This window comes from Petaurus breviceps, unplaced genomic scaffold (assembly GCF_028583685.1).
Source record: "Petaurus breviceps papuanus isolate PSGF00001 unplaced genomic scaffold, PetGlider_PUasm1.0 90842, whole genome shotgun sequence".
NCBI classification, from domain to species: Eukaryota; Metazoa; Chordata; class Mammalia; order Diprotodontia; family Petauridae; genus Petaurus; species Petaurus breviceps.
This window is the reverse complement of record NW_027187358.1, coordinates 21,657,338-21,682,022: the sequence shown is the minus strand read 5'-3', so window position 1 is coordinate 21,682,022 and position 24,685 is coordinate 21,657,338. Positions and strand designations below refer to the sequence as shown.

General features: G+C 36.0%; 1 protein-coding gene across 2 annotated transcripts in view; it reads left to right on the top strand.

The window, feature by feature from the left end:
- PPP4R3B (protein phosphatase 4 regulatory subunit 3B) overlaps window positions 1-24,685 on the top strand; it is an 84,713-nt gene that overhangs the window by 13,104 nt on the left and 46,924 nt on the right. For both annotated transcript variants that reach the window (XM_069071749.1, XM_069071748.1), the window contains exons 3-4: window positions 5,197-5,295; window positions 20,184-20,807. In XM_069071749.1, the coding sequence (XP_068927850.1) occupies window positions 5,197-5,295; window positions 20,184-20,807 (723 nt within the window). The remainder of the gene's footprint in view (window positions 1-5,196; window positions 5,296-20,183; window positions 20,808-24,685) is intronic.

Sequence of the window (24,685 nt, the reverse complement as noted above, 5' to 3'; positions counted from 1 at the left end):
GCATAAGTAAAACTACCCTTTATTCTTCCCTGAGTTTTTTCTCTCTCCATTTTTCATGGTGGTGAGAAAATGTTTTAAAGTGTCAATCTTCTCATTTATTTCCTGCCGGACTTGTAAACTAAGGAAGTAATAATGTTCCAGTGAAGTAGAAACAATTTTTGCCATCATGAAGCAGCAAAGAGTACTTACGAAGTAGTTAAGACTACCTCGAATGCTCAGTAGTTCACTATACTTAACATCTTCCTGAGTATTCAGGATAAAGTCAGTGGAGGATTCCCCATTCTGGTTTGGAACATTCTTTGTGTCAACCTCGCATTCTTTTCCTTAGCAATGATTGTTCTTACCAAACTATGTGAAGCTCTGAATCTTGCAAAGGTGAGGGTGAGAGAGTGGATTATGTGTAGCTATGTGCTGTTAAATAGTGTTGATACTGTGTATTTTATACCCTGGAAGAGCAGGGAGTTGGGGGCAGAAGGGAAGGAGAGAATAACTTGAGTAGGTATAATTCCTTTTTTTTTTTTTTACTTTTTTATTTTTTGCTTTTTGGAGGGCAGTTGGGGTTAAGTGACTTGCTCAAGGTCACACGACTAGTTTTTTGTGTTAAGTGTCTGAGGTCGGATTTGAACTCAGGTTCTACTGACTCCAGGGCCAGTGCTCTATTCACTGTGCTACCTAGCGGCCCAAGGTGTAATTACTCTGAGTAATAAAAAAAGTACAACAGAAAGGTTTAGGTCCAAAATAATCCTCCTGCACATTCAGCCAGTTTGGGGTTTATCTGTGTTAAAGAACTTCTTTTGGATTGAGGAGTAGTTGCTGCCCATTCGTTGTTCATTCATACCTTAGTGTTTTGCTTTGCTATGCTTATAGAGAGCTTCAGTGAATGTGCTATCATTGATACTTCTTCATTTTCATTTGGATGAAATGAAATATTCATATGGATACTGTTAATGTCTAAAACCTGTTTCCCACAAGTGCTGTTATAATTACAGGCATTAATTTTTCCTTCTCTTAACTTTTATAGGGTGTTGCTAATTAAAATATTTTCATATTTAAGTGTTGGTTTTTAAAAATTTTGTCTGGGGATTTTATTAGTGCAAAGAATTCTTAGTAGAAACTCCCTTTACCAATACAGATCAGAAACTATTCTGGAAGCTATATTGTCTTAAAGAATCACATAGGGCACTGAATGGACACTGAATGGTGACTACACACTGCTATTTGTCACAGGTGGAATTTGAACCTGAGGTCTTCCTGACTGGGGATCAGATCTCTTATTCAGAAAGTTTAGGTGATTTTCTGAAGGTTTGGTGCCCTTGGGGGCTTAAGGGAAGGTTGTAATAATTTTTTATAATAATACATATCCAAGCAGAGACTGTCTACTTGGTAGTCTGGTAATGATGCTACCTTGTTGTTTGTAACTTGTGCTCAAATTAGAGGTATCCAAGGCGGGCAGATGCCTAGGGTGCAACAAGCAGGGAGGTCCAAGGCCACTTTTTAACATTTTTTTAAAGGCATGTTTTTAATGCCAAAAATTAATAATAATAGCACACATTTAGTTTTTTTAATGTTTACAGGGCACTTCATATAAATTATCTCATTTGGTCCTCACAATAACACTGTAAACTAGATGGATGCTATTATCCCCATTTTATAGATGAGGAAACTAATGTTCACAAAAGTTAAGTGACTTGCATATGGTCACACAGCTGAGGTCACAATTCTGAGGCAGGATTTGAATTCCAATCTTCCAGGCTCAACCCAGCACAGTTATCTCCTGAGCCACCTCTTGACAGCTATAAAATTTTGCTGTAGGTAGGCATTAATCTTTCGTGATAACTTAGATCATATGTGCTAGTGTGAAGGCCTTGAGCCATCATTTAGTTAACATTAAGGGAATATAGTTTTCAAAGTTAAATGATACAAAATTTTTCAAAAGACTTTCACATATGCTAAAATGATATCATAACAGTCCTTTGGGAGTAATTAGGCAGACCGCAATTCACTGATGTTTTGAAGGCCTGTTTTAATTTATCAGTATTGTTAGGATAATTGCTAATTAGATAAACTGTTGAACAAAGTTGATTGGGGGGGGTTGTTTTTACATTTTATATAAGATCACAGGGTTTAGAACTGGAAGGGACATTCTAGATAATCTAGTTCAACCTTAGTTTATAGGTGAAGAACCTGAAGCCCATCAAGGTGAAGAGACTTGCCCAAAGTCACAAGCATTTATGTGAAAGAGCCAGGATTCAAATTGTCAGGTCCCATGCTCTTCTCACCAAACTGCATTTCAGTATTCTTTCTGTTTATCATTAGAATTTTCTAATTAGAATTATCTTTTTTTTTTTTTTTTTTTTTTTTTTTTTTTTTTTTAGTTAATTTGTTTTTTTTTTTTTTTTTTTTTTTTTTTTTTTGCTTTTTGGAAGGCAATTGGGTTTAAGTACCTTGCCCAAGGTCACACTGCTAGGTTTTTTGTTTGTGTGTGTTAAGTGTCTGAGGCAGGATCTGAACTCTGGTCCTTCTGACCCCAGGGCCAGCACTCTACTCACTGAGCCACCTAGCTTCCCCTAGAAAGATAATTAATTAACTTAGCACAAGTGGTATAAAGCTTTGCCCAAGCAACAAATACCAATGAAAAGTAGAATGACCCATACAGAAGCCAATGACTCCATGATACAGCAAGAAATATTAACGATAATAAAGTAAAAAGACTGAAAAAAAGAAAATGTAAAGTATCTTGTAACAGAAAGATATAACTTAGGAAACACATCAAGAATTATTGGACTACCTGAAATCCATGACCAGAAGAAGAAACTAGACATCATAGTTCAAGAAATTTTCAAAACTGGCCAGATGTTTTAGACTCATAGTGCAAAAAATCTACCAGTCACCTCCTGAAAGAATCTCCAAAACGAAAACTCCCTAGAACATTTTGGTACCAATTTTCAGAACTTCCAAGTCAAAGAAAAAGTACTGTAAGTAGTTAGAAAGAATTGAAGTGCCAGGGAGCCTCAAGTCAAGGTCCTACAGTAGCTACCTTTATAAAGGAGCAGAATGTTTGGAATGTGACATTCCAGAAGACAAAGGATATATAAGTTTTCCACCAAGACTTATCTTACCCAGCAAAACTGAGTGTAATGCTGTAGGCGGGGATTAATCTTCAAGGAAATAGAGGACTTCCAAGCATTCCTGATGAAAAGACCAGAGCTGGGTAGAGTCTTTGGAGTTCAAGCATGGGTGTTAAGAGGAAAAAAAAAAGCTAAACAAATTGTGATAAAGAACTAGATAAGGATACATTGCTCACAACCTAATGTGGGTGGAGGGAGAGAGAGAGCAAATTTTTATTGATTAAAAAAATGAAACTTAAGTTAATAATGCAAAAGCATGTGTGTATTTCTTAAGGAAACCTTGTCTAGGTTCTATATTGTGATCTCATTTGCTTTTACTGATAGAACATTTTAGATACTTTTACATTTACTATATTAACTTTTAAAGATGTATGATACCAGTATTTATTGTGAATGAAGAATTTGGCTTAGCTGAAGTTAATATTAAAAGGAAAAGTTATGTGAACATTAGAATATGTAATCACCACATGACTTCCTATACTTAATGACATTTTATTCATGACCCTGCAAGAGAAGAGAAACATTTGGAAATTAAAACATGAATAGTTATAAGGGAAAAAGAGGGCGAACTGTGTTATATTTATAAACCAGATAGAAATGTTCTGACTGGAACTAAACTTCAGCACTGTATATGATTTGGGCATGTAATAGCCTCAAGGAAACGAAACAAACCTTGGAGAGAGGACACTGACTTTGAAGTCCAAGGACCTGGTTTTAAATTCCACCTGTAATGCCTAGTATCTTTATGACTTGAGACAAGTCACTTAACTTCATGGTACTTTAGTTTCCTCAACTATAAAATGAGGGACTTGGGTTAGATGCCCTCATCTGAGGTGCTTTCTAACATTAGATCTATGACTCTTCGATCCTAAGAAACTGATGGATGAAGTGATTATGAACGTGAAATCAAAACAACCAGCATGTATTTTCCAAAATTAGTTTATAAAACTTGTATTTGTTAATGTTTTCTAATCTTTTCTACAAAATAAGCAAGCTACTCTTTGAAGAGGCCTCTATAAGTGTGGACCATTGGTAAAAGTTGACCCTGTAACACCTCAAGGGAAACTTCCCTTATGATTCTGGAAGCCAAGGTATACTTGAGGGAAGAGGATAGATGTGGTGAGCTATCCTCACATTGGCCACTCATAAACCTCTATGTACAACTTGACCTGCCATGTTCAGACCTGGCCTTAATTAATAAAGTAGGTAGCTCTTTATCCAAATAATGTCAGTAATACCTTTAGACAAATTGCATTTCAGTCTTACCTGTATTGAATGGTTTTTTGACTAGGGATCTCCCCAAATATTCTTAGAAAGATTATACTTTTTAAGACATAGTTTAAGACATGACTCCTTACTCTTACACTTAATAGGTGACATGGGAAAGTCACTTTCTGTGAACCTTGTCTTTATTTTTTAAAATACTTGGTTTATTAGTAAATTATCTCATAGGCTTGTTTGTGATGATCAAATGAAATATTGTAGGTAAAGCATTTTATGATTTTTATGTAAATGTCAGCTGCAATTATTATTTTAATACCTTAGCAAGAATTAGTGGCCAATCTGCTAAGTGGAAAAACAAGACACAGGTTGGTTGGCCTTTGGAAGTGAGGAAAGGAGATGAATGGAGAACGATGACAAACATCAGCCTATTACATAATTTTACCAGCCAGGTTACTCAAATCTACTTTTCTGCCACCTATAAGAGATTAAAAAAAATTTAGCCCATGTTATTTTAGAAAGTTGTTTATTTAATTTAGAACTATTTATTTTTGTTCTTAAGTAATTTGAATATTCAAAGGATGATATGATATAGATTAATCTTAGAAACTGCATGAAATAAATCATGTTAATGAATAATATATGAATGATAATAATGAATGTCTGAATGAATAACTTGAATGTTTTCAGTGTTCTGCTTATTATTTCTTACTACTTAATGTATACCAGTTTTTCTTAAAACTACATTTAATTTTTAATTATGTTGAGTAGTTTCTTTAACATGCATTACTTTAAATATGTTTTTATCCATAAATTTTAAGGGAAGAAAATCTTTATTTTTAAACAGGATACATTAATTGTTTGGTCAGAAGCTGAAAACTATGATCTGGCTCTGAGTTTTCAGGAGAAGGCTGGCTGTGATGAGATCTGGGAAAAAATTTGCCAGGTACAGTTCTTTTATTATAAATGATCATAATGTTTTGTTTTTGTTTTCTGCTTTTTTGAAGGGGGAGGGCAGGGCAATTGGGATTAAGTGACTTGCCCAAGGTCAAATGGCTAGCCTTATGTGTCTGAGGCCACATTTGAATTCAGATCTTCCTGACTCCAGGGCCAGTGCTCTATTCACTGTGCCACCTAGCCACCCTAGTCATAATGTTTTTACAGTGAATCTGCTTATAGAGGTTTTGATTTTGCTTTTTTATATATAAGTAAGCATTTTAAAACTTCTGTAGGATAGAATTTAATGAATAGCATAAAGTGTTAATCTTTTCTGTGGACTTGGCAGTCAATATGGAAATGCTTTTTTTTATTTTTTTGCCTTTTGGAGGGCAGTTGGGGTTAAGTAACTTGCCCAAGGTTACACAGCTAGTTTTTTTGTGTGGGTGTTAAGTGTCTGAGGCCGGAACCAAATTCTTTTTCATCATTTGCAGTTGAGGCAACATGATGCAGTAGAGATTTAGTCTCAGTGTCAGAAAGAGCTGGGTTTAAGTGCACATACTAGTCAAGTCATCTGTCAATAGTCCAATACTGTAATTTGCAGAGAAGGTGCTAATCTGCATTGGTAGAGGAAGCTCATCATTGGGAGCTACTTTCAATGAAAAAAAAATCACAAGTGGTTAAAAAGGACAGTGCATTTTCATGGTCAGAATCCCAACAGATAATTGCTCTTCCTCTATACTACTGTTTTGTTTGGTTGTCTTATCAGCTCTTATAGATTCAGTTATCATCTTTATTCAGATGAGCCTCAGCTGTGTTTGTTCAGCCCTAATCTCTCGAATTCCAATCTCATCTCCAGTTTTCTATAGGACGTCTTCAAATTCAAAATTGTAATTTCATTATATCTAAAACTGAATTAATTATAATTCCCTCCCCACTCCTCCCCTCTTCTCAACTTCCATATTGTCAAAGGTAGATCTTCCCTGTTACAAAGGTTGGCAAACTGTCATTCTCAGCTCCTCACTTTCACTCATCCCACACCCCCAGAATCAGCTAGTTGTTGTGTCCTATCAATTCTACCATTTCTCTTCTACTCCTTTTCTTCTCTAACAGCTACCACCCTGGTACAGGCCTTCATCGCCTCACACCTGTATTATTGCAATAGTTTTCTGCCTCAAGTTTCTTCTCACTTCAGTCTGTCTTCTACTCAGCTGTCAGATTGATCTTCCTAAAGTGGAAATATGATCACATCTTCTTCCTATTCAATAAACACTCCCTATTACCTTTAGGATTAAATGTAAAGTTCTCTGTTTTGCTTTTAAAGCTCTTCATAATCTGTCTTCTTCCAACCTTTCCAGTCTTTTTACACCTTACTCCACTCCATGTACTCTGATTCAGTGACACAGGCCTTTTTGTTGTTTGTTCCTAGTACAAGACAATTCATCTCCCAACTCTTGGCATTTTAGAAGACACTATGCTTGGAACTCCTTCCTCTTCATCTGCTTCTTTCAAGATGCATCTCTTGCACTACGTTCCACCTGAAGTTTTTTCTTCCACTAATGCCCTTCTATCTAACTACTTTCCATTAATCACAGAGAATTTATTAAATGCCTTTTGTGTATTAGATACTGTGCTAAATATTAGAGATAAAGATTCAAAGAATGAAACAATTTCTTCTCTCAAAGAACTTATATTGTAGGGGAATGAAATACAGGGTATTTGCCTTATATTATTTATTTATTTGTCTATTTATTGCTTTTTGGAGGGGGGAAGGTAGGGCAATTGGGGACAAGTGTCCAAGTGCCACGTAGCTAGTAAAGTGTTAAGTGTCTGAGGCCGAATTTGAACTCAGGTCCTCCTGACTCCAGGAGCTCTATTCACTGCACCACCTAGCCACCCCTTTAATTTTAATTTTTAATTTTTTGTCTTGTATTTATTTTATACATACTTTTCTTATGTATAAATTGTCTTCTCCAGTAGGATGTAAGCTCCTTCAAAGTAGAGATTTTCTTGTCATTTTATCCCTTGTACCTAGCACAGTAGCCTGATATATAGAGATTTCGCAAAAATCTTAGTGTATTTTTAAACTGCTACAACCTTAAAATTGCATTAAAACTTTTGGAACATACTGTATAGATGGTACTAAATGATGCTCATTGATTTGGAATTATGTAATGCCATGCATGAGCAGCTTTCCAAAGGACTGCTGCTGTGAACCTTCAAGGTTCTGATTACAAGCATAGTGAACTCTCCATTTATTCAGGAACAAATTAAGGCAAAACATTCACAGAAAATCAAATACAGCATTCACCATGTCACAACTCAACATCTTAACACTAAAATGACCACATGGTTTTCATCAAAGTGGTCAAATAGTTTTAAACAAAGTACTTTCGTTTAGTAACTCAGTCATTTAGTAAGTCCTCAATTCAGTCACAAAGTACAAAGGTTAAAGTTCTCTTTTAAACAAGGTGCATTCATTTAGTCAATCACAAAGCACAAAGGCCATGCACCCCTAGGTCACAACTAGGTTACAATATCAGCAGGCAGCATTAAGTACACAAGGAGAGCTCTTTTCATCTTGACGCAGGCAGATTCTCAGTTTCCATGGTTCCCCTTCCCACGGTTTCTGCTCCTGGGAAGACCAAGCTTAACAAAGCCACCACAGCATTCATGTGCATTGTTGGCATCCTTGTCAATTCACTTTCTAGAAGCCTGTGAAATCAACCTAGACCCAACAACAGGGTCGGAGGCCTCCATCAACAAACAGATCTGACAAAGTAACATCAAAACAGTCAAACTACTGGCACTACAGTCGTGCTTCCTCAGTTCTTGGCAGCTCCAGGTGGTCCTCAGAATTCCTACGCAGATCTGACTGGCATTCTTGCTCCCAGAAGTTCTCTCTTTCTCTCTGCCTCCACAATGCTCCTCCCAGAAATTCTTCGGGCATCTCTCAGCTTGGGCTTTTCCCTATACAGGGCACCAGCTCCTCCCTGTTCATCCCCCTTCCATCACATCAAGTCCATCCCACCGTGGGATTAACAAACTCTGGTTTAGCTTGCCAATACAAGGGGACCTTGAAATTCCTTGTAATTAAATTTAGACTATTAGAGTTTTAATAAGTACACTTTATTGTACTTTTATGAAAATGGAATGTTCATGTATGACATATGTAATTAGTCAGGCAGTTTGTCTAAGGTAATACAACTAGTAATGACAAAGCCAAGACTAGAACCTAGGTCTCAGTGAAGTATTTAGAACAGTTTCTTGCACTACAGTTATTCTCTTGCCAGTCTTTAAAAAAATATATTGTCTTATCTGTTCAGCTTTGAAGTTCTGAGCTTGGTAGGTAGAGGGGGTCCATGGATGGATTTTGTGTACTTGATGGGGGGAAATTTAAGTCTTTTTTTTTTCACTAACCTCTAAAGTTTAGAATTTCTTTTAATTATTAATGTGTGCGATGAGTATTCTAAGAAATGGTCCATAGTCTCTGCCAGACTGCCGAAATGACCCATAATTTAAGTAAGGTTTAAGAACCCTTAGTTGAGCCCCTTAGTGGTTCCCCAGCTAGAAAAAGAGTCTCAGGCAGTACTGGGTATTGGGCTACAGCCATGTGTTTTCTTGGCTTCTCCACTAACAGTATAGGCAACCATAGGATCATAGATGTTGAACTGGAGAGGCTCCATAGATGTCTAATCCAGTCCCTTCATCTTACAGATGAAGATACTTTGACCCAGGCTGGAATTATATGACTTGCCTGAAGCCATTTTCCCAAAGGATTAAACCTCAAGAGGGAGGGTTAGAACCCAGGTCCTCTAAATCTACAAGCAGTGTTCCTGCTGTATTGGTTCAAGAGTAGTTGTGGTAAGAGGCCACCTTATTCCTTTTGATAGTGTATTTGGGTGACAAGTCCTTGTTCAATTAGTTTTCCTCAAAGATTTTTTCAATTTCCGACCCCACCAAAGCTGAAGCTGCTATCTCCAGTGTTAACAGTAATCTCTTAACTGCTACCTCCAGTGGTCTTTTCCCCTTCCTTATCTGAGACTTTTGATACTATTGACCATTTTTTCCTCCTACACCCTCTTTCCTTGGGTTTCTTTAGCAATCTTTTTGACCTAAATTTACATGTTGCTTTGTTGAGTCATCCTCTTGTTCCCATTTATTAAATGTGGTTTTTTCCCAATGCTTGTCCTGAACCCTCTTTTCTGCCTCTAAATTTTTTTACCCTCTCTAAATTTTCTTGATAATTTCATTAGCTCTATGTAGGTGACTTACACCTCTATATATCTGTTGCTATCCCTCTCCTGATCTAGTTCCTTATTGCAAACTGCTGGACATCTCTTATCTGGATGTGCCATAAATATCTCCAGCTCAACATGTGCAAAATAGAACTTGTATATTCCCCTAAAGCAAGCTCTCCTCTAGACTTCCCCGTTTCTGTTGATGGCACTGTCATTTATCTAAGTTTCCAACCTTGGAGTCAGTCTCCACCCATCCTAACTGACAGTTGCCAAGTCCTGTCTAGTACTTCCACACCAACCTGCTTCTCTCTATTCACAGAGCCTCTACCCTAGTTCAGGCCCAATTTTTTAAAATTAACTTTTCAAATTTTTAATCAACAAAAATCCACTTTCTCCACCCTTCTACCTCTTTTCCTCTCTCCCTCCCAATTTAAAAAAAAAAAAGCAAGACCCTTGTTACAGACACATATAATGAACACAATAAATCCCCAAAGTCGCAATCTGCCATATTGAGTTCATCACCTCTCAGGAGGTGGGTAGCATACTTCATCATGAATCCTGTGAATCATGGTTAGTCATCGCATTGATCGTCAGAGTTCTAAAGTTTTTCTAAGTTGTTTGTATTTGCAGTAATATTATTGTATTTTTATTCTGTATCAGGATATACAAATCTTTTCAGGTTCCTTTGAAATTGTCACCTTCATTTCTTATAGCATAATAGTATCCCATCACATTAGCTTCATAACTGAATTATTCCAGTAACCTCTTAATTGGTCTTCCTATCTCCAGTCTTTCTTCTCCAATCTATCTTCCACACAACTGCAGGATTTGAACTCAGGTCTTTCTGACCCCAGGCCCAGTGCACTGTCCACTGCCTACTTCATAGATACACACTTAATGTGCATTAAGTGCAAAAGTACTTAATGTTTGCTGAATTGAACTGTATCGGGCCTTACATTTATAGCCCCACTCCTTAGTATCATATGCTGTGAAATATCAACACTTTTAAATAGTGCTTTCCTTAACAATGTTCTCTTTCAAGAACATTATAAAAATACATATTAAAGAACTTTTTTTTAAGGGCAAGGCAATTGGGGTTAAATGACTTGCCCAAGGTCACACAGCTAGTAAGTGTGTCAAGTGTCTGAGGCAGGATTTCAATTCAAGTCCTCCTGACTCCAGGGCCAGTGCTGTATTCACTGCACCACCTGGCTGCCCCAATTCCTTATTGAGGAATTCCACTGGCATCTAGGAAACATTATTTTATTATATAGTTCCACAAAGCCATATAAATAAAGCCTAAATCATTTTAATTTTTAAAATTTAATTGCATTAAATTAATGATTGTGACAGTAAGGGGGCCCAAATTTTTCTTATCATTCCAACTATTCCACTTAACTTTTGAGAGATCGAGGTTAAATGTTATATGTAGAGCTGTGATAGCAGTGCACACCTTGACAAATATGACTTGACTTTTCAACATACCTTAACAGATCCATAGTTGGAACTTTCTTTATTATCTTGATCCTGTCTCTAGCTGCTTCTTTGATCAAAGGCTTTTTTTGTAGCTTCCTTTTGGAGTTGGCAATTAGTTTGATAGTAGCCAGTAATAGATAAAGCATATCATAATTGGGGTCACGCCTCACTTTTTTGATAATCTTAGAACTGTTCTGCCTTTTTCTTTTATACCTTCCAGTTTTATCAGCAGTTTCATCATATACCTAGCTACTGTTTATGTCCTTTTTTTCCATTTCATGATATACATATCCTTTTAAGTAGGAAAGTAGATGCATGCTATAAATTTCCTGTAAAGTGAATTTATTGGAGACTATTTATCCATTGATTTCCATTGTATACATATAGTTATTCAGCCTCAGCCTGCTTCATATATTGTTCCTATGAGAATAATCAAACTGTTGCATTTAGGCTAAGCTCAAATTGAAATAGTGTTTGACAAAAGAGTCTAGCAATCTGTTGATCACTATTCTGTATTAATGTATACATGTACTATTATGTATTAACTTGTTACTTGCATTCCAGACAATAAGGACAGCACAGTATGACAGCTGACCCCAAATTCTTTAAGTTTAGAGAATATTGTAACAATATAATATAATGGAAAGAACTTGTAAGAAGACAGCTTGGAATCTATATTCTCCCACTTACTGGCTGTTCGTATAATTTTGGGCATACTGTTTATTAACCTTTTCAAATCTCACTTGTTTCATAAGTGTGATGGGGCTAAGGATTGAAGTAGACCTCCTATTTCATTGGTATAGGGAATTCCCAAGTAAGGAAACTTTCCTCAATAAGTAAAGGCCAGAACCTTCTTTGCAACTTACATTATTTGCCTAGTACTCTGAAAAAAGCTCAGTGAATTTTACCCAGGGTTTCAGAGCCTGTATGTGTCAGCAGGGGAATTTGAATCCAGGTCTTACTGATTTCAAGGTGGCCTTTTTGTCCACTACTCCACACTGTCTTTCATATGATGAACGTAAGGACACTTTTAACAATCCTGCCTCACAGGAATGTTAGGGTTTGATGAGATCTGTGTGAGTATCTTGTACTTTTTAAAAATTTATTTCTTTTTAGTTCTCAACATTCATTTCCACAAGATTTTGAGTTACAATTTTTTCTCCCTGTTTTTCCCCTACCCCCACCCCAAAATAGTAAGCCCATTGAATATCCCTTCCCCCAATCTGTTCTCACCTATGGGGCACCTTATACTTCTAAAGTGCTATGTAAATAGAAACTCTGAGGCAGCTTGCTGTAGCATTAAGACCACTAGACACAGGAGAATTGCTTTGAGTCTCCTCTTTGCTATGGGATTCCCTTTGTGACTTTAAGCAAGTCACACTGAAATTATTTCTTCAAATCTAAAATAAGGATGGTGTTGCTTATAGTTGCGTTGCTTATTTAATTTGGCTGTTAGGAGAAACAAATAAGAATCTAGTTCTAGTATCATAATCTGCTATTTTTGTGTCATTTTTTTTATGGATTCCCTGAGAACTAATTTAAGTGAACTTCAATTAAGCAGACTACCTTTGGCCTAAAAATAATTATATGTCAAGTTGTATTATAAATATTTGAAATAGTTCTCATGAACTGCCTTGATCTTTTTTTTTTCCCAATTTTACACTCAAACACCAGAACACAGAATAGAGAAAAGAAACAAAAACATATCATAAGCTTAAATATTGGAACTTAAATGCAAAGTAAGGGGGGAAAGCATGTCATGTGCATGTAGCAGAACAAAGTATATAACAATAAATTTTCATTTTAAGAAAGCCTGTATGATAAATACTACATGTTGTGTTAAGAACTGTCCATCTTTTCTTTGTTTTTTTTTGTAAGTTTTCTTTTGTTCTCTACTGTGCACTTTTTTACTTTGTTCTTTTTTTCTTCCTCTTCCCAGAAGGCTACAATTAAGTGCAGACATATTTCTCTGTGGCTATAGATATATGCATATTTATATACATATATAGACATATACTTTCCCAAACAAATTCTACTCCTGATCTTTCTTTTTATGTTTGTACATATCTCGTTTCCTATCCTTCCTGCCTCTTCTACTTTATTTCTGCCCGCTACCTTACTCTCCTATTACTTGCCTACCCCCCCCTCCAAGGATCCCTCCCTCACCCTCCCATTCCCAAAAATCTAAACACCCTTCTATAGCCCCCTTTAACCCATTCCCTCACCCTCCCCTCTAAAGATCCCTCCCTTGTCCTCTCCCTCCTCCCTATCTCCTTACTGTTTCATTTCTTCTGAATTTAGAAGACTTTTATACTATTCTAGATAGAGATGTATTATTTTCCCTCTTAAACCCATTCCTAATGAAGGTAGGTTATAGGAACTACCAGCCTTCCTTCCCCATCTAATTCCTCTGTATCAGTTCTTACTCTTGTACCCCATTTGTATAAAATAACTTCTCTTTTTAGCTGTTCATAAATGCTTTTACTTTTTAAATTCATGTCATGCTCAGGTTTTCCCCAATCTTCCTTATTATATTTATATATTGCATTAATTATTAATTTAGTCTTATTATTTATTATTTCTTTATTGTTAACTATTTAGCCTTGTTATTAATGTTATTTTGATTATTACACATCATTAATTAATATAACATAATTTATTAATATAATAATAATTATTATGAATAAGAATCTTGGACATATATTTTGCATTTTACAAATATAAAAGTAAACAGTCTGTCATTGAATTCCTTGTAATCATCTTTGGTACATACCTTTTGTTTTTCTTGGTTCTTGTATGTCACATTTTCTATTAAGTTCAGGTTTGTTGTTTTTTTTTTTTTAAACAAAGTCTTGAAAGTCTGACAGTTGATCAACTGTCCATTTCATTCAAGATTGTGCTTAACTTTTCTGGGTATGCCCCAGTTCTTTTGCTCTTCAGTCTTTTAATGTCTCTACTGCTGCATCTTGTGTGATTCTTATTGTGGCACCATCATATTTAAATTGTTTTATTCTTGTTGCCTTTAATATTTTATCATTGAGCTGGGCGTTTCAGAATTTGACTATAATATTCCTATGAGTTTTCCTCATAGGATCTCTTTTAAGTGGTGATCGGTTGATTTTTTCCTATTTCTACTTTTCCCCCTTGTTCTAATGATTCAGGACAATTTTCTTTAACTATATCTTGTATTATTATATCAAGATTCTTTTTTGATCATAGCTTTCAGTTAGTCTGATTGTTTTTATGTCTTCTCTTTTTTGATCTATTCTCCAGATCTATTGTTTTTCTTATGTTTCACTTTCTCTTCTATTTTTCCATTATTTGTTTATATGTTTTTTTATTTCCATATATTTGTTTAATTATTTCTTGATATCTTATAATTTTGTTGACTTCACTTTTCCCAAATCTAATTTTCAAGGTGTCATTTTCTTTTATAAGATTCTGGATCTTTTCTAATTGGTTGATTTTTTTTTTTCATCTTGTTTTTCTTGGATTATTTTTATTTTTTCTTTAGTTTTACCTCCTCTCTCGTTTGATTTTTAAAGTCTTTTTAAATATCTTCTATGTATTCTTTTGAGGTAGGTGACCATTTGATGTTACTCTTTGAGGTAGAAGGGGGTTTCTTAATTTTTTGAAGGCAATTGGGGTTAAGTGAATTCCCAAGGTCACATGACTAGTTAAGTGTTAAGTCTCTGAGGTCAAATTTGAACTCAGGTCCTCCTGACTACAGGGCCAGTGCTCTATTCACTGCGCCAGGTAGCCGCCCCATAGAACTAGGAGGTTTCTTTATTTCAATATCCTCCTCTGAAGATGAACCCCCATTCTTCTCTATTCTCATAATAGCTTTTTAATGGTTGAATTCTTTCTCTTTTGCCTATGCATTTTTTTGTGTTAATAGCTTAATTTTTGTAATCACCTCTAGTCCTGGGATATGGTGTCTCTTTTCCTAGATCTTCAGTTTTCCCCTCTAGCCAGGAACCAAAGCCAAACCTTCAACTTCCTGTAAGTACCCACAGCCAGGGGCTTTATGCCTCACAATTTCTGCACTCACCGGGCATGTACTCTTTCCTTCTCACCTGCATTTCTCTTTGCAGCACAGCTGCGTCTGGTGTTCCTTGTCAGCAGAGGTTCCCTCAGTCTTCCAGGCTCTGATACCCAACTCCCTTCAGTATTCTGGTGGCAAAAGTTCCTGTGGCTGAGTTGAAGCAGCCTCCCAAACCAACTAACCTCAGGGCTCACCGCTTTAGCATATCCTACCCTGGAGGTGTTTACTCTTCACGGAGACCAAGCTTCTTCCTGAGATTTTTCTTCTGATCTTTTAAAATCATCCCAGGAAGACCCCTGTGGTGCCCCTATTCTTATTTATTTTTACCTGCACTTTCTTTGCCCTAAGGTGCTGTTTTATCTCTTTTGGGGGGAAAAATCTTGAGAGGTTGGAATTTTCTGACCTACTCTGCCTTCTTTCCAGAATCCTCTCCTTGAACCACTTTGATCTTATGGTAGTATCCTGGTAGTTTTTACAATGTCTGTGAAAACCATTGTATGAGAATTAACAGTAGCATAGCTATCTGACACCTTTACCTCCATGACTAAGAATTAGGAAAAGTAGAATGATCCTGAGAACAACCAAGACACATGTGACTGAGTTCATGTAATATAAAACTTATGCATTTTACTCAGAAATAGACCATTAAATATTCTCTTGAGCTTTTTCCACCATTCTTATATACCTCACAAACTTGATTATCATCTATTTTACAAATTTATATTAAGCTAGAAGGGGGAAAGGGCATGCTGACCTTAAAGGAAAATAAGAAGTGATGGTATAGAAGACAGAAAACACAAAAGGTAGATACAAAAAAATGAAAAACAAAGCATTCCTGGGGAACATTTTGTAGCTGCAAACATTTCTACATACCTCACTTGGATTTGAGGGGATCTTTGTCTTTTAGTACAGTAATTACTGATGATAATGAAGATCTTGAGTCATCAGTAAAATGGTTAGGTATATTTTATATTCAGTATAAGGGACAGTGCGGAGCATTAGATATAGAGCCTACCCCGAGTTTTAAAAACCTGGATTCCAATCCTACCTTTGACACATACTGGCTCTCTGACCTAGGACAAATAACCTCTGGTTCACAATACAGGTGTCTTCAAGTGACAGAAGAGTTGCCTATCTGTATTGTTTCCTTTGGGGAAATCCCATGAACTAAGAAAATCATAGACTTAAACCCTAAGTAAAATAAAGGATTGGAGTATGTGTGTAACAATTTAAGAGAGAGTTAAGAATGCTTTTAAGAGGAAAAAAGTTGTTTTCTTAGCCATGTAGAACAGTATACTTATTGTCTGAGTATTCTGGTTATCCAAAGTTTTAATATACTAGATAAATAGGATATATGTGTGGACTATAAGGATGAAAGAAATTTCATTTCTAAATTTTGGATGTCAATTTTGTCAAGGCATTTAGTGTTCAATTTAGCCTTTATGTTGTACTGCATCTCATTCAATGACTATCACCTGGCTGTGCTATAATAGTAGCTGTGTGATCCTAGACAAGTCACTAAACCTTTTACAATTCTTACAGTTATTGAGGAAAACACTTTGTAAGCCACAAAACATTTTATGTATTATAACACCTAGATGTGACCTATTTTATATTAAAAGTTTTTGTACTACTGTGAAAAAAATATGTGCCTCTTTCAAGAACAAGGTATGTAAAGCAAAAAAAATAATAATAATATTAAGAGGAAAAGAATACTCTTTAAAAAGAGTGAATTCTGATTTCCTTGGATTCAGCATCTAAGATGGATTGTTGGGGGTCGCTAGGTGGCACAGGGAGTAAAGCACCAGCCCCGGAGTCAGGAGGACCTGAGTTCAGTTCCAGCCTCAGACACTTAACACAAAAAACTAGCTGTGTAACCTTGGGCAAGTTACTTAACCCTAATTACTCTCCAAAAGGCAAAAAAAAAAAAAAGAAAATATGGATTGTTCTTATTCATCTGTGAGCAGTCCTTTAAAAGTCTCATATCAACTGTTTGCTATAATAGTAAATTTTTAATGCTAGCCAGAACTCTGACATGCTTCCATATAGACAGATTTAGACACACTGTCAAGCTGTATGTGTCCTAATGAAATAGAGTAAATACTAAGGCTATTAACAATTCTCCATCTATAAAAATAATTCAAACATCTATGAAGCACCTGTGGTGTGACCAAGATTTTCTCTTTCCTTCTTTATTGAATTCAGTACCTGGCCCAGTCTTTCTACCCTAACTTCCATAAAAGTATGTGTGTGTGCACATGCACGTGTGTAGTTGTTCCTGTGCTTCCAATCCTAAATTGTCTTCTTTTCTCTTTCTACCAGGTGTTCTTAACCTGGAGTCCATAACCCCTTTAAGGTGCCTAGAGATAGATTTCAGGGGACCCAGAAACTTGTTTAGGCAAAAAACTACACCTTTATTTTCACTATGCTTTAACTAAAATTTAGCATGCCTTTTCAAGTCTAAATGTAAACATCAAACATTATTTTGAGAAGTCATGTTCAGTAAGTATTTGTTAAATGCATACTATGTGCTTGCACTGTTTTGAGCATTAAGGGATCCATAGGCTTCACCAGATTGCCAAAATAGTCCATGACATAATTCCTGCTTTCTGTGATTTCACTTGATGAGTTCACTTAGCATCTTTATGCATATAGTTCTCAGATCTTTATGTCTAGATGTAATCTGTCTCCTAAACTCCAGTTCTACCTCACCAGCTGCCTTTTGGACTTCTCAAATTGAGTATCTCATAGCCATTTCAAATTTAGCATATCCAAAATAGAGCTCATTATCTTTCCTCCAAAACCATCCCCTCTTGAAAACACCTCTATTATTATCATCATCTACACCAATTGAAATAGATCCCTGCTGCTGCATATTGACTTAGAAAACCACAAATTAACATTAAGTTGTATTTTGTCAATTAAAACATTTTTGTCAGTTAAAACATTTTCCAGTGACATTTTGTAGGGGTGGAATGGGAAATTTAGGGGCCATGAGTTTGATACTACTGGTCTACTCTAGACAGCCATCCCTCCCAGTCACAATCTGGGAGTCATACTTAGTTTCTCACCCTCAACCCATGTATCCAGTATGTTGCCAAATCTGGTCATTTCTACCTTCATAAAATCTCTCATATAGTTCCCTTCCCTCCACATACGCAGCTACTGTCTTCATACAGATCCTCATCACCTCTTGCCTGGACTGTTGCAAGATATTTCTAATTGCCTTCATGCCTCAAGTCTCTGCCCACTCCAATCTATGCTCCACCTAGCTGCCAAAGTGATTTTCCTAGAGCTCAGGTCTGATTGTGTTACTTCTTTCCCTTCCCATCCTCACCATAAACTTTAACGGTTCCATGTTAACTCCAGAAATAAAGTCCAAATAAAGGTTGACATTTTTTAAGCCTTTCATAATCTTGCCCATTCTTAATTTTCCCTAATTCTTAACACTTTACTGCCTTTCATACACTATAATATCCAGTGGTGCTGGCCTACTTGCTCTGCTTTGTGCACAGCACACCATCTCCGAGCTGTATGTTTTTTTCCTAAGTTTCCCTCATGCCTGAAATGCTTTCTCTCTCCTCATGTATGTCTTGGGCTTACTTCAAGGCTCAACTCAAATCCCAACTTGTACAGGAAGCTTTTCCCAATCCCTTTTCTCATCACCCTACTGAGTGTACCTTCCATCCATACTGTATTGACTTGAATGTACTTTTTTTGTTGTTGTTGTTGGGTTTTTTTTGCGTTTTGGAGGGCATTTGGGGTTAAGTAACTTGCCCAAGGTTACACGGATAGTTTTTTTGTGTGGGTGTTAAGTGTCTGAGGCTGGAACTGAACTCAGATCCTCCTGACTGGACTTTACTGGCACTTTACTCATTGTGCCACCTAGCTGCCCCCTGAATATACGTTTTCTATATCTTTCCTCCATTGGAACATGAGTTTCTTGAGGAAAAGAATAGTGGTTTTACTTTTCTGTCCCCAGCATAGCATGCTTGTTGACTGAGAGAGGCTGTGTAGTGAACTCAAGAATAATACAAGAACCTTGGTTTAGATATTGCCACTGCTGGCCCTTGAGGAGTATATGATTGTAGTCAAGTCAGTTAATTTCTCTGGACTTTATTGGCAACAACATATGACTTTTAGAATCTGTCTTGCCCTAGGGAGTTCTCATAATACTTAAAAATTGGATGGCAGACTCACTTCTGCTTTTGGACTTTTATTGGAGTTGTACAGTCCTATTTCTCATCTGAAATTCAGTTTAACAACACAGTGATACTCATACTATGAACTTCCTGACTAAGCTGAAAGTGTCATACAAACAGAACTATTACTTGTAATGTTATTAGAGTAGAACTTTAAATATTATATATTGGAGACTTTGTTGTAAGATTATTTAAATAGTACTTGCCAGATAATTTTTCAAGGTTATATTCATTTACTAAAGACCTATTTTCCCTCATTATGGTTTAAAATTTTGTCTGGGTTCACTGGGTCAGTAATATGTACTCAGGCCCTCATAGGTATTATCAAGAAAGTCTTTAGTTATCTTGTTATTTGAGGACTAGCCTTGAATAAAAGACATACTTCCTCAAAGCAAGTAAAATGAAGTTAAACAAAAATACCACTCTTGTGCCCCTTTTTTAGAAGCCTTTACAAGCTAAGAAATTTTGGATATTTATTTGAATTGCCTTAAGTCTAAGCCAAACATAAATCTTCCTGTTGTAATGGAAATGGTATATACTGACTCCTTCACAAAATGTCTAGCTTTTTTGGGTCTGGAAAAGGTGATTTCACATTCTATGGGGAAGAGCCTCAGGGCAACTTGTATTTTAATTCTTTGTTAGAATAGTTAATTTTTCATAATTACAGATGTTATAAAATAACTATATATAGTGTCTTTTTGTTTGTTTACAATTTTATCACCATAAACTTACATACTTCCAATAGGCATTGTGGTGTGGAGCTGGCCATGTATTCTCAAGGGCTGGAACATACTAAGCTTTGACTATTTTAAATCAAAATCTTAATGTATTAATTTTGACATGTTCTTTAACACAGTGATTGTTAGAATTTATTTCCCTAAATATTATTCTTATGTAATGGGAAATAACCAATTTTGCTTGTTTCTTTTCTTAGGTTCAAGGTAAAGACCCTTCAGTGGAAGTCACCCAGGACCTCATTGATGAGTCAGAAGAAGAACGATTTGAAGAAATGCCTGAAACCAGTCATTTAATTGACCTGCCTACATGTGAACTCAACAAACTTGAAGAGATTGCTGACTTAGTTACCTCAGTTCTCTCCTCACCTATTCGTAGGGAAAAGTTAGCACTGGCCTTGGAAAATGAAGGTTATATTAAAAAACTACTGCAACTTTTCCAAGTTTGTGAGAACCTAGAGAACACTGAAGGCTTACACCATTTGTATGAAATAATTAGAGGAATATTATTCCTAAATAAAGCAACTCTATTTGAGGTGATGTTTTCTGATGAGTGTATTATGGATGTCGTGGGATGCCTTGAGTACGATCCTGCTTTGGCTCAGCCAAAAAGGCATAGGGAATTCTTGACCAAAACAGCAAAATTTAAAGAAGTTATACCAATAACAGACTCTGAACTTAGGCAAAAGATCCATCAGACTTACAGGGTACAATACATTCAGGACATCATTTTGCCAACACCATCTGTTTTTGAAGAAAATTTTCTTTCTACTCTTACTTCCTTTATTTTCTTCAACAAAGTTGAAATTGTCAGCATGTTGCAGGTGAGTATGAGAAGATTTTGAGACATTTAATGGTTTACCAAGTTATAACAACTTTACAGGCTCTGTTACAACTATGTAACTTTGTTACTTGTACCATGTGATATGATCAATTCTTAGCAGTTTTGGCTGTTTTAAAAATCATATTACCTTTTGTATTTGTGTGCTTTGATGTAGCCATTTGACACTTTAGATTCTTAAAACATTCCTTAGTGATGAAAAAAGCATATAAGTATCTAAATAACTTAGTAATCATTGTAGATATGGTCATTGACAAATGAGGGGGAGATGTTACTTATTTTTAACTTAAAAAAATTAGGTTATATAGATGACAAGCAGTTGGTTTGGTCTTTATATTTGGGGGTTTTACAAAAGGATATTCACAATAAAATTTGTTATTAATCTGTTGAAACTTAATGACAAAAGTAGGACTGATTCAATTACTGCATTATATATAATTGATGATAATTATTAACTTGATAATTTACATTTGCTTTCTTACCTATCAGGCAGCAAATATTTATTATATAATTAATAACAGTTTTGTGAAGCACTCTTTATGATTCCTTCAATCAACCATTATCCTTTATTCTAATTTCCGCTATGGCCAGTGGTGTACTGAAGCCAGTTCATAATGGCTCATAATAGCCAGCTGTTAAATTTTCAGTGTGAACTTTTACTCCCCAGAAATCAGTAACCACTACAAATTATTACATGATTTAGTTTTTGTTGATTGTCTAGCCTCAAGAAATTGGGGGAGAAAGTTAATAATGCATACTTTAAAAGTGTGTTTTGTGTGTAATTTTGTTGGGTTTTTTTTTTGAGAGCCAGCTGTTGAACATTTATCAGTATGCCATTACGACTATATGACCCACTTTTGCTAGGTTATCTCACTATCTACATGTTTTTTCGTGACTTCAAAAGTTTTGGTGACTTGGTGAAGAGGAAAACTGCCATTAATTCCTCTTTACTACCCACAGGTCCAGCTTCGGGATATTATTGTGCTAAAAACAGTTTTGACTGCTGGCTTGTCAGCTGGCAGACGGCCAGTTCGGTTTTAGCTCCAAAAAAGGTGGAAGTTGAGCCAGGCTAGACTAAGAGATGATATGAAGGCTTCCATGTGTAACACTTTCTGGTTTTCAAGTTTACATTTAGTAATTTAGATGTATTTCTACATCAGTTTATGAATATGCCTAAAAGAAATACATATTAAATAATAAGCATGGTCTTACGTGTTTTTAGAATAATTTCTCCCAACTAACCACATTTCATCTTGATCTGTGAATATTTTAAATACCTGGAAAGTCATTTTCTCATTTTTTTAATCAATAGATTGTTATTGAATAGCTGAAATACAATTTCAAAAAATAAGTAGTCTTGTTCATGATTGTTTCAAAGAAAACCTTAACGTAGGTTTTATGAGATTTTTAGATCCATAATCATCTATTAGTTTAATAATGTAATTTTTTAAGGGATTATTTCCTAGGTAAGCACTTCAGTTCTTAATTTGGTGTTTAAATGAAGAAGTGGTAACCTTAGTCTTTCTAATACTACTTTTTTTTTTTTTTTTCGCTTTTTGGAGGGCAATTGGGGTTAAGTGACTTGCCCAAGGTCGCATGGCTAGTTTTTGTATTGTGTCTGAGGCCAGATTTGAACTCAGGTCCTCTTGACTCCAGGGCCAGTGCTCTATTCACTGTACCACCTAGCTGCCCCTTCCTTCCTTCTGTCCGTCCATCAATCCTTCCTTCCGGCAGTTTTTTTTTTGGTGTGTGTGTTAAGTGTCTGAGGCCAGATCTGAACTCAGGTCCTTCTGACTCCGGGGCCAGTGCTCTACTCACTGCGTCACCTAGCCACCCCTTTCTAATACTACTAACTGTTGCAAAGTAGTGTAGATAGGGTTACCAGTAGGTAAAAAGGAAATCCATTAGCTTGACACATTGCACAGAGTTCTAACTAGCAAATTGTATGAGAAGTGTAAATACTTCAGTGATGTGAGAATGTATTTCATTGGTGAGTACATTCTCCCCCCAGGTAGATCATATAAGCTTTCTATAACTTTGTAAATGTTCTTCCATAGTTACTGTGGCTAAATAAATGGGGCCAACAAGATGACGAGCTTCTCAACTTAGTTTGGTTGGTCCTCAACTGAAAAATACAGAGTCAGTAAATGGGCCTTTCTGCCCTATTCTGATATCTCATCAAGGAAAGGAGGTAACACTGGGTTTTCAAAGACATACTCTGGCACAGCCTAACAAATTAGAAAGTCTTTAAGTCCAGTAATCTAAGTATAGTAATCATGCTAAATTATAATTTATCTGGGCTGGTTAATTCTAAGCATGGTGATTATGAGGCCATAATGCAACACATTATGGAGTAGTCAGCTCTATATACCTCTTTCCCTTTAATTCTAATCCAGTTAAAAAAATAAAAGTTCACAAGATGGAGGTGCTTCCCACAAAAATTATAAATAAGATTCTCTCCTTTCCAGAGCAAGAAATTAACAAGCATTTAAAGCCAGATTATGCCATAAATGCTTTAGATAGGGATAAAAATGAAACCATCCCTGCCCCCTCAGTAAGATCACATTATCTTGGAAGCTGTGATTATACTTCTCTAGAGGGGAAGAGTGAGGTGTTTAAGGTAAATCTTAAGTAACTACTAGAAAAAAATTAGGTTTTTTTTCCTGCTGAAGAATTATTTTGCTGTATGACAGACATAGCACATGCATAGAACAATGCATGGAATATAGTAAGTGCTTGATAAATGTTTACTTTTGAATGACTGTCACAGTGCTCTTGATTATCACTGGTTACTTTCAAACAGGCTTTTTTGTCTTTTCTGACATTTTAGAGAGGCCTGTGATACCAATCTAAAATGTTCTAGATTCCAGAGATACCATTTATATCTCAAATTCTTAGTGTAGAAAATTCTTAAAAGTTAACAAGATGGAGATATATTTCCCATAGAAATTACAAAGTAAGATCCTCTCCTTTCTGGAATAAGGAAATCAGCCTATCTTCTCTTTTAATTGAGAAAGCTTGTTCCTAAAAATGTGGAGTTGTTTTAGTTGAGGTCAGATTTGAACTCAGGAAGATGTCTTCCTGACTTCAGGCCTGGTACTTTATCTACTGCACCCCCTGATTATCCATCTTTTTCCTAAAAATAGATCATTGTATCTCATGCTCCCCCCCCCCCAAAAAAAAATAGGATCTTCCTATTTTTAGTTAGGTCTGTGCCTTCAACTCTGACAAGATATGGAATTTCCAAGTCTTTGAGGTTGAGTAATTTTAATGAATCTTCCAAAATGATTTCTGAAAGCATTTTTTATTTGTGGAACAGTTTAGAAGGGAGCTGTTGAGGTTATAATTGGAACGTATTATAATTGGTATGTGTTCTCCCTCATGTACCTTTGAATTTTAAAATAATGCTGAATATTTGAAGGGTCTTGTTTCTTGAATATTTATTAACTGAATTTTTGCTTTACCTAAGTTTTAAAATATTTGGGGACTGAATGGTTTCTGAGATCCTGTCTAGCTCTGTTTTGGATCACTGCACCCCTTAAGAGCCAAACTCCTAGAAAAAGCTGAATTTTCTTTGTCTCTCTTTAATTACTATTCAGGCCCTGGTGATTTGATCTCAAAACTTGTCATTCAACTGCAATTGTTCCTTCCAAAGTTACCAGTGCTGATTGACTTTTCTCAGTCCTTATCCTTCTTGACCTTTCTTGTGTGATACTGCTGACCTTTTTTTCTTAGATTTCTCCCTCCCTCCCCTCCCCCCAACATTTCAAGCTAGCTCCCATGCTCACACTTGCTTCTCTCCCTCTCTCTCAAGCACACACACACACACACACACACACACACACACACACACACACACAC